The 11,000-nt window shown below is 43.8% G+C and overlaps 1 protein-coding gene and 1 long non-coding RNA gene across 3 annotated transcripts in view; one reads left to right on the top strand and one right to left on the bottom strand.

The window, feature by feature from the left end:
* Window positions 1–291: 291 nt before the first annotated feature.
* Window positions 292–4,063, bottom strand: LOC118561319. The gene is made up of 4 exons (XR_004929945.1): window positions 3,756–4,063; window positions 759–851; window positions 537–656; window positions 292–434 (listed from the first exon to the last, which is right to left on the bottom strand). It is a non-coding gene; the product is annotated as an uncharacterized LOC118561319 (long non-coding RNA).
* Window positions 3,607–11,000, top strand: part of rbm42 (RNA binding motif protein 42) — a 27,592-nt gene continuing 20,198 nt past the window's right edge. For both annotated transcript variants that reach the window (XM_036133326.1, XM_036133325.1), the window contains exons 1-4: window positions 3,607–3,728; window positions 4,070–4,126; window positions 6,605–6,740; window positions 7,990–8,059. In XM_036133326.1, coding sequence (XP_035989219.1) covers window positions 4,071–4,126; window positions 6,605–6,740; window positions 7,990–8,059 — 262 coding nt within the window. In that variant the 5' untranslated portion in view covers window positions 3,607–3,728; window position 4,070. The remainder of the gene's footprint in view (window positions 3,729–4,069; window positions 4,127–6,604; window positions 6,741–7,989; window positions 8,060–11,000) is intronic.

Genomic DNA, 11,000 nt, shown 5'->3' with positions numbered 1-11,000 from the left:
TCAGAAATCCTAAAAAGTGCTCTTTTATTTCTGGTGTTTGGCCCAAAGTGACTGTGCGCACCACAACAGAAATTTGTTCATGCAGGTGACTAACATCAGGTTTACAGTCTAAAATTATTGAATAATATTTGCATAATATTCTCATGTTGTTTCAGCAGAGCACCTTCGCTTGATTTTTTCCCCATTAACTAATTGTCTGTCTGTATAGTGATAATGAAAGCTTCGTCCATCTGATTTCTTGGGGAAGGTAAAGGTGTCACTTATTGGCACTTGCCCTCTTCTTACCAGATCAGTCCTTTCTGAGTCTGACAGGAATGCTGACCATTCAGCTGGGTCAATTGTAAGAGCTGTTGCTCTATCTTGATAGCTTGAGCTTGTTGAGGGAGTGTTGAGGGATGGGAAATCTATAGCAGTGGGTGCAGATGTAGAAGGACCTGTAGGGATATTATATTAAATAAAAAAAGAATAATAAAATAACATAACAGAATATTTTATAGTAAAGCCAACACAAAACAAAAACTTTTAGATTAACTAACCTGTCATGCTGCCTGAGGTTGAAACTGATGTATCAGTGAATGCAAGTGCTTGTAACTGTTTCTCTCTTTCAGTCGCATGTAACTGCTCCTCACTTTCAGCCGCTTGTGCAGTGGATGAACCTGCAATGATAAAACAAACAAACAAATAAATAAATAAAAAGCTAAATGTATCATGTCATATTAACAGGCTATGTAACCATTTGCCATCAAGAAAACCCTCACCTGCTGTATCATCAGCTGTGGAGGCACTGTCACTCGATGAAGCATTAGGAGCAGGTAGAGTTGGTTGTTCTCCAAAGTACTTCAACAGTGTTCCTGGAAAAAAATAGCATTGAATATGTGCATGGTTTATTGAACAGGATGAGTTTATTTTGCCGTCATTACTTGCACCACAAGAAATTCTACACCATATCTAACAATTCATATTCTACTGGCAAATGAGGCATAATTGCAGTTTGGTGAAAACTTAACATGGTGATCTACTGCAGCCTATAAATATGAGGAAAGCACAGCTGCATCATTCACCACTATATTAATAAAATTGAAGTCTATTTTCATTTTTTGGTATATTTTTCATAAAGATAAATACCATCTCTCACCAAAGATCGTAGAGCAGAGAGCGCACGTGCTTTGCTTATGAAGGTACATTCACTTTAACACAAACAGCAATGCTAGCTAAGCTGGCATTGCTGTTTTCCCCAACAAATATCATGACATGAGTCATGACTAGCTAGCTGTTACCTCAAGTGACAATTCGCGAAGTGTATGCGCATGAGCAGTTGTGGACAAATCAGAATTTTTTTGTTTTGAAATTTTCATTCATTAATTCATATTTGTTCATTTATATAACTTGTTTAAGTTATTTAATTGTAAAAAAAAAAAAAAATTGACCAGGGCCTGGTCAATCGTTTTTGACCAGGCCTTGGTCAAGCGGCCACTTAGTTCGCTTTTGCCTCGGGCCGGCCCTGATGATGAGTAAGACAAATGGACGTGTTCCCTTGCCCGGACGCGGGTCACTGGGGCCCCACTCTGGAACCAGGCCTGGAGGTGGGGCACGTTGGCGAGCGCCTGGTGGCCGTGCTTTACCTATGGAGCCCGGCCGGGCTCAGCCCGAAGAGGAAACATGGGTCCCCCTTCCAATGGGCTCACCACCTGTCGGAGGGGCCAAAGGGGTCGGATGCACTGTACAAGGGGGGCCAGTCGAGTGCGGAGACCTTGGCATTCTGATCCTCGGCTGCAGAAGCTGGCTCTTGGGATGTGGAATGTCACCTCTCTGGTGGGGAAGGAGCCTGAAGTAGTGCGCAAGGTTGAGAGGTTCCGACTAGAGCCATGCGTCGAGGTGAGTCCGCTCTGGCTCTGGAACCAGTCTCCTTGAGAGGGGTTGGACATTCTTCCACTCTGAAGTTGCCCCTGGTGAGAGGCGCCGAGCTGGGGTGGGTCCATATGTGCTCTTGGCACCAGGAGACCCTAGGCCGTAGTTCAATGATCGACTTTGTTGTCGTTTTATCTGACCTGCGGCCATATATCTTGGACACTCGGGTGAAGAGAGGGGCGGAGCTCTCCACTGACCACTACCTGGTGATGAGTTGGCTCCGATGGTGGGGGAGGAAGCTGGTCAGACCTGACAGGCCCAAACGTATTGTGAGGGTTTAGCTGGGAATGTCTGGCAGAGTCCCCTGTGAGACGGAGCTTTAACTCCCACCTCCGGGACAGCTTTGAACATGTCCCAAGGGAGGCAATGGACATTGAGTCTGAGTGGACCATGTTCCGTGCCTCTATTGTTGAGGCGGCTAGTCGGAGCTGTGGCCGCAAGGTTGTCGGTGCATGTCGCGGCGGCAACCCTGGATGTTGCGGGGCTGTGTTGGTTAACGTGGCTCTGCAGCATTGCTTGGACATTGGGGGCAGTTCCCTTGGATTGGCAGACTGGGGTGATGGTCCCCCTATTTAAAAAGGGGGACTGGAGGGTGTGTTCCAACTACAGAGGAATCACACTCTTAAGCCTCCCTGGGGTTCTGGAAAGGAGGGTCCGTCGGATAGTCGAATCTCAGATTCAGGAAGAGCAGTGGTGTCATCTACTCTTGACCTTTTCTGTTGATTTTTCGGGACAAAATACTTTGGGAGTGGGTATTAGTTTACTTTAACCGCTTCGAGCAGAAAACAAATTAATACTCTTTAAAAACAGACAACAAAAAATTAAATCAACAAATGTGAAGGACACAAAACATGTATTTATATTAGGGCTGTCAAACAATTAAAATTTTTTAATTTGAATCGATTAATCACATAATGTCGATAGTTAACTCGAGATTAATTGCAAATTAATTGCATGTTTTATCCTTTTATTTCTGAAAGTGTAATAGCCTGTTTGGGCATTTTAATATACAATTTTGCAATAAATGACACTAATAAAATACAGGCTTGTACAAAAAATATTTTTATTTAGTTATTTTTCAAGCACTTTTGAGAATTGGAATGAAAACATCCTGGTGCCAAATGTTAAACTCTGGACTATAATGGCTAAATTACTCATCATAACGCCCTGGTGTTTACACAATGTGTAAATAAATTTGTAAATAAATACCATGCCGATATATATTTTTTTGCCTCTTAAACAAAGATAGACATGGTATTAGGCATATACATATAAATAAAAAAAAATTGCATTTCAATAAAGTCATTAGTTTTATTGTTTGTTTTTTCACTCTCTCTCTCTCACATCCAATTCTGAGCTTTTACACCAACAACAATATTTTTGCATAAATATATGTATGTATATATGTATATACAATATATATATATATATATATATATATATATATATATATATATATATATATATAAATATATATATATATATATATAATATATATATCTCTATATATATATATATATCTATATATATATATATATATCTAATATATCTATATATTATATATATATGTAAATATATATATATATGTAAATATACACACACATATATATATGTGTGTGTGTGTGTGTGTGCGTGAGTAACGGGTATTGGATATACAGATGAAATTCTTGCCTGTCCTGATCTACACTCCTTACTGGTTGGTGGCGGTAATGCACCATATAGTTGTTTGCCAACCGCCATAAATATTTAAGAAGAAGAAGAAGAAGAAGGAAAAAAAAACGCTAACCGGACGGACGTTAAAACACAGATCGTTACTGAAAGTAGGTATTTGACTTTTATTTTCTCACCTCTAATGCAGCTATAGCCGTCTTTAGGAGTAGCAGTATAGGATGTTCCTGTGAGTAACAAGTTAGGTCAACTGATGGAAATACCTTTGTCTTCTTGTGCTGTTTGACATTGTTAGCATGGTTGCGTCATAGTCTGTCGGGAATCTTTGGAATCCAAGCTGAGTGTTACAGTGAAAGTTTGGAGTTTCGGTGATGATGATGTACAACAGTTCCACAAACATTTCAGTGGGTCGGAGCGAGCCAAGGATCTGACCGGACCGGTTCGAATCGCTTTGTGATTGTCTGAATGCTAAATGCTGTTTGTGTTTGTGCAGCATGGCGGTCAAGTCGGGAGAGGAGCGGCTGAAGGAGATGGAGGCTGAGATGGCTCTGTGAGTATAACTACCTTACTGTTGCCATTCAGATCTGGCTTTCTGACATGGACCGGTGTTTCATCATTGGCTCGTAGTAAATGCTCTAACACCTTACAGGGTTCTGTGTCCTGCAGCCAAGCAGTGTGTTGCTTGGGTTGTCCCGGTGTGTTACTGATTTCCTCAACGGCAGAGACACACATGATGTGCAGTGATGGCCTAGAACATTAGCAGGGACACGTGTCTTACAGATATTGTAATTTAAAATAAATAACTGTGTAGCCATCAGCAGGGGTGCTGGGTGCCATTAGGCAGGACAGGAAATACCCCCTCCCCGTGAGCATGTGCGTCCGACGTAAACGTGATGTATTTCTGTGTTGGTGATTGGCGGAAAGACGTCGGCAAGGAATATTGTTTGGGCCGCTGATACAACTTTTCTGTTAAAAAAATGAATCAAAGATCTCAAACTTGTTGCTGTAACTGATCACTGTCTCTCCCCTGTCTAGAGAAAGAAACACAAACCAAATGTTTGTGTGTTTTGAAACCAAACAGCATCCGCCTAAACACACAGTAGATCGATTTATTTACTTGTGCAACAAGGTAAGAATTGCCAAATATCACCCCGTCTAGTTAACAGGTCTGCTTGAACGAAGCAGTGCCGGGTTATGTTTAAACAACACACAGTGTTATTCACAAAGACTGCAAATAATTGCGCTCATTATTAGTCATTATCATCCCAAAAGCAGCTGCAATGTGCCACAGCGCTGCGCAGTGCGCACCAATGGCAGGGCGCTATGTGGAGAACATTCAGGCAGATGAAAACAATAGCAATGAGCTTCTATGTTCAGTGAACTTCTTTAAATTAATAGAATAAAACATAACCAGGACCTGTGGAAGCAGCCTGACAAGGTTATCGTTTCATCTTCTGAACGCAATCTCAGTCAGAAACGGCGCCACATAATCTCTGCAGAAACCCAGGATGTACGAAACAGCTTTATTGGACAACTTCTGCTATTTGATGTTATATTTTATTAAATACATTATTTGGTATTATAAAAGAAAAACAGCTGTTTACAACAGCTGAATTAATGTCAACATTAATTCAGCAACAACACAGCAAAGCAAAAGAAAAACCTGTGATATTGTTTTTAATTTTTTTGAATTTGATAAAATATCACAGCTGCTTTACATCGGCAAACAAAGCACCCTGTTTATCATTGTTCTACCGGTTTGTGTGTCAGTGACTGTACTCGTGTCAAACGCATCAGCTGAGTGGAGCTTGTTCAGCCTCCATTGACCAAAAACCTCCCTCTGGTCACCAAACAGCAGCTTAATCAGCGCTTCACATCCACAAACTCCTGCCTGACAGCCCAGTGCCTGACTGCTTTGCCAAAGATGGAAAGAAGGCTTATTATGAAAGATTCTGAGGAGATTTGGACTTGGTAATATAGTTCACAGCTTCATAAGTCACTTCCCACATCAATTAAAAGGCCACATACTTGCAAATGGCACAACCTTACATTAGCACATGTATTTTCTCGCTGTCTTGACGTTTCTGTTGTTTTATATGATCTGAATTGGCTCTGCCCTCTCTGTTGCTCCGCATCTATAAACCTTGCTTACTGGGATGACGTCAGCTACTCTGCTTGTTAACCGCTCAATGGTTAATAAGAAATCAGTTATTGAAATGAGTAAATGCTTGTGTTCATTTCCTTGTTTTTTTCCGTCAAAGTAAACTTTATTGTTAGCCATCTTATTTGAATTTGGTGCGTCTGCAGGATTATATTTGGAAGTGGCGCACAAAGCACTCACACCAACACTACTCCTACGATTAAATGCGTGAAGCGCATAAAAAACATTACATCGAAACGTGATGCAATGTTTTGGTCAGGTTCTCGTTTTTTCTTTGGTCAGACTGAAATTTTACAGGAAGAATGCAGTGCTAAAGATTGACAACCCAGAGTCATTCTCTGTTTGACTGTTTGGGCTTGAAAAAAATGATTTGTCTTCCTGAACTGTGCCAGTAGTGAGTCATCCTGATACAATCTATTTGAGGAACTGGTTCTAATCCAAAGAACTATCCTTACCCATAATCGTGGTCAAGATCACTGATGAATAAGCAACGTGAGCCAAGTATTGTCCAAGAGTAACTTCTTCCAGAAACACAAGAACAGTTTGGTTTTGGTCTGGGGAATCTGTGTGTCCCAAAGTGATAACTACTCAGCTTAAAGATCCCAACACAATTGTTAACCTGTGGGTAATTTCAGAGTTTGCAGATCCTATGAAGAAAGATTGACTGTAAAACTATCTTTGAATAGAGGTGGTGATTTGAACTTGCAAACTCTGCATTCTTTGAATTTTTTTAATCATTCTTCAGTAAACTAGATTATGAAGAAAAAGTCTTTGATGAGATTAGTTTTCCTTTTGGTAAATGGCAGACGTTCAATAACAATATAAATGTCCTTTCCTGATTCTGTTCTTTCATTGTGACTTCTGTAGTTTTGAGCAGGAGGTTCTTGGTGGGTCGATACCAGTATCAGGAAGTCCTCCTCTCATCGAGCCTCTACCAGTAGCCTTGGCTGTCCCAGCGGTGCCGATGGTTCGACCCATTATAGGGACCAACACCTACAGACAGGTTTGTACCTGGGTTGTGTCAGATATTTACATCTCTGGTATGTTTAGGATTCACTGCTGGTGGAAGCTGTTCAGTCACAGGTAGCACAAAAACAAAGCAATTATAGATGTGACATCAATTGATTTTATTTATTAACCGAACATCAAAAATTTAATGACATTCTAAAACACTAAATATCCATTTTTTAATCAAACTAAAACATCCCAATATGTCCTTTAACAGGTTCTCTGTCTTTAATGAAAACTTGAATTCTTTGTAGACATCAGCTTTCAACATTGTTATTTAGCAGTTTATAGACTTGGGGTCTCATTTGTAAAGTGTATGTTATGTATCAGCAACACAAGCATGAATAACACTGCAGTTTTTAATGCTGATGATGATGTCGATCTTAAAATCTGGATATGGAGTGAAATTGAACTTCTGAGAGGAATCATGATGCAATTCGGCTGCAATTCATCACTTTACCATCTGTGTCTGCAATTTCTCCTGTCTCAAAAATGAACGTACGCCTGGGTCAGATCCCAACTTTTGCGTGGAAAGTGACGTGTTTAAGGCCCCATTTTGTGCTTACGCAAGCTTTATAAATGAGACCCCAGCTCTCCGAAGAATCATAACGCCGAAGAATCACTGTCAAAAAGAAAAACCCTCCAATGTGTGAGTTTCCTGCTTAGAAAAACACCACCTGCTCTACCCAACATCCAACCCTATGGATTTTTTTCCTTCAGATGATTTTTCTGGTCCAGACACGGATGTTGACCCTTTGTCTGCCATTGTTCTTTGACATCAGGTTGTGCAGTTTTCTTTTTACATGGCACAGTGCTTTGAGGTTTCTGCTTTAACACCTTGCTGAGTTCCTCTGTATGCCATTTTACAACCTGAACAGTGGCTGCTTTTAGATGCAGATTCAGAGGCATCGTTTGGCAGACTCTGTGCTGATTTTATGTTTCCATTGTCTCAGCTCTTATTGGGTACATGTTTCTTGGGAATCAGTCATCTACAAATGGTTCTTTAATTTCTCCAAGCTCTTTTATTTATAGACTTTTTGATAATTGTACTTTTTTTAAAACTATAAAGTAAAACTGACTGAACATCATCCGAAATAGTGATTCTATATTTTTTTATGAACTGTTAAACATACTGTATAAGCTGGCAGCTCAAACTAAATAAAGCCACGTTTTTTAATAAAAGTTTTTAAAAATAACTTTGTTTAAAGCATTCTCCTTGTCCTGTCTCTCCCACATTCTTTCAGGTCCAGCAGACATTAGAGGCCAGAGCAGCTAGTTTTGTTGGTCCTCCACCACCGGCGTTTGTGGGACCAGGTTAGTAAATAAAGATTTGTTAAAAATCATTAAGTCAATAAAGATGGTTAAAACAGTTGAAGCTGTAGACGTTCTACCCATATATATATATATATATATATATATATATGCGCCTACTTGGTGCATATACATTGTATACATTTGTACATACATACATACATGTGGGCTGACTTATGTTCAGGTGGTGATAGCAGCAGAAGTCACTACATCAGGATTATTGCAGGGGTTGTAGGACAATGTATTAAATAGATTATTGCACCTTGGTTATTGCACATTAATTATTACAGTTATGGTCACAGTTGCAGTTACAGTGCAGCATTGTAAAATCTGATAGCAGCAGGAATAAATGACCTGCGGTAGCGCTCCTTTTTACAGACAGGATGTCTAAGTCTTGCACTGAAGGAGCTGCTCAGCTCCTCTACAGTCTGGTGCAGGGGGTGGAAGGTGTTGTCCATGATGGATGTGAACTTGGACAACACCCTCCTCTCAGCCACTTCCTCCACTGAGTCCAGAGTGCAGCCTAGGACAGAAGTGGCCTTCCTCACCAGCTTGTTCAGTATCTTTCTGTCCCGCTCTGCACTGCCAGGAGCCCAGCAGACGACAGCGTAGAGGAGGGCTGAGGCCACCACAGAGTCATAGAAAGTTTTTAGCAGAGGCCGGCTCACTCCAAAGAACCTCAGCCTCCTCAGGAGGTGGAGCCGGCTCTGGCCCTTCTTATACAGGGCGTCGGTGTTATGTGTCCAGTCCAGCTTATTGTTGACGTGAACACCCAGGTATTTGAAACTCTCCACGGTTTCTATGTCCTGCCCCTGGATGTTCACAGGTGAGTGAGGTGGAGGTCTTCTCCTGAAGTCAATCACCATCTCCTTGGTCTTACTGGTGTTTAAGCACAGATGGTTCTTCTCACACCAGTCCACAAAGTCCATGATGACCGACCGGTACTCCACCTCGTTCCCCTCAGACACACAGCCCACAATGGCCGAGTCGTCAGAGAACTTCTGAAGGTGGCAGCTGTCCGTGTTGTAGGTGAAGTCCGAGGTGTAAAGGGTGAAGAGAAACGGAGATAGAACGGTGCCCTGGGGGGCCCCGGTGCTGCAAAGTGCCACCTCTGACTGACAGCCGTGCAGCCGCACGTACTGAGGGCGGTCAGTGAGGTAGTCCATGGTCCAGTCAGCCAGATGTTTGTCCACCCCAGCGTCCTCCAGCTTCCCCCTCAGTAGCACCGGTCTGATGGTGTTGAAAGCGCTGGAGAAGTCAAAGAACATGACTCTCACAGCGCTCCCAGTGGTCTCCAGGTGGGTTAGCGCCCGCTGCAGCAGGTAGATGATGGCATCCTCTACTCCGATGTTGGGCTGGTAGGCAAACTGCAGCGGGTCCAGGGTGGGGCTCACCACGGTGCGCAGGTGTGCTAGGATGAGGCGCTCCATGGTCTTCATCAGGTGGGAGGTCAGGGAGACTGGTCTGAAGTCGGCCGGTTCCCTGGCGTGCGGCGTTTTGGGAACTGGTACCACACAGGAGGTCTTCCACAGGGTGGGCACCACCCCCAGGCTGAGGCTCAGGTTGTAGATGTAGCTGAGGACCTCACAGAGCTCATCTGCACAGGTCCTCAGTAGCCTGGGGGGGGATGCCGTCCGGTCCTGAGGCTTTCCTTTGTTTCAGCCTCGTCAGCTGTCCTCTCACCTGCATTGGTGTGACTGTGAGGGGGGAGGAAGGTAGGGCTGAAGGTGTGGATGGGTCAGTCGTTGATCGGAGTGGCGGTGGGGGGGATGGTAGGTCTCTGGAGCGCTGGTGGTTGGAGACATGTGGAAGTTGAGGTCAAGGAGGGGGCCAGTGTGGGGGGAGTCGAACCGAGTGAAGAATGTGTTCAACTCATCTGCAGACTTGGTGTCTCCGTCTGCAGCCCTGCTGGTCCTCTGCCCGAAGCCGGAGATGTTCTTCAGACCTCTCCACACATCCCTGACGTTGTTCTGTGCCAGCTGCTCCTCCATCTTCTTCCCATAATCCTTCTTTGCTGCCCTGATCTTCCACTGGAGCTCCCGCTGGACTCTACGCTGCTCCTCTCTGTCCCCTGAGTAGAAAGCCCTCTTCTTCTGGTTCAGGAGGACTTTCAGCTCAGGGGTCACCCAGCGGGGGTTGTTTGGAAAGCATCGTAGCCGTCGTGTTGGCACAATGCTCTCCACACAGAAGTTCATGTAGTCAGTGATGCATTCAGTCAGGCTGTTGATGTCCTCTCCATGAGAGCTTTGGAACATGCTCCAGTCTGTGGTTCTGAAACAGTCCTTCAGTTTCTCACTGGCTTCGTCTGACCAAACTTTCACTGACTTCTTCTGTGCCTTTTGTCTCCTCACCAGTGGAATGTAATGGGGGAGCAGATGGACGAGGTTGTGGTCTGAGCGTCCCAGAGGGGGGAGGGGGGCGGAGGTGTAAGCGTCCTTAACGTTAGCATAAAAAAGGTCCAGCGTTTTATTGTCCCTTGTTTTACACGTGACGTACTGGGTGAGCGTGGGGAGGGTGGAACGGAGGGAGGCATGGTTGAAATCCCCTGTGATCAGCAGGAGAGTGCGGGGGTGCTGTGTTTGCAGATTGTTTACAGCGGCGTGGATCCGCTCACACGCGGCGGCGGCGTCCGCGGAGGGAGGGATGTAAACACAGAGCATGATCACGTGGCCGAACTCTCTCGGCAAGTAATAAGGTCTTAAACTCACTGCGAGAAGTTCAACATCCGAGCAGCATATCTGCTGCTTCACGTGAACATGCGCCGCGTTACACCACCTCTCATTCACAAACACCGCCAGCCCTCCCCCTCTCTTTTTTCCGCTCCCCGCAAAAGTTCTGTCCGCGCGGATAAGTTTAAAGCCGTCCGTGGAGATCACTGAGTCCGGGACAGATCCATCTAACCACGTCTCTGTGAAGCACATAATGCTAGCGTCTCTGTACTTAC

This window comes from Fundulus heteroclitus, unplaced genomic scaffold, assembly GCF_011125445.2.
Source record: "Fundulus heteroclitus isolate FHET01 unplaced genomic scaffold, MU-UCD_Fhet_4.1 scaffold_61, whole genome shotgun sequence".
NCBI classification, from domain to species: domain Eukaryota; kingdom Metazoa; phylum Chordata; class Actinopteri; order Cyprinodontiformes; family Fundulidae; genus Fundulus; species Fundulus heteroclitus.
The sequence above is the reverse complement of the archived record's forward strand: the minus strand, read 5'-3'. Positions and strand labels throughout refer to the sequence as shown.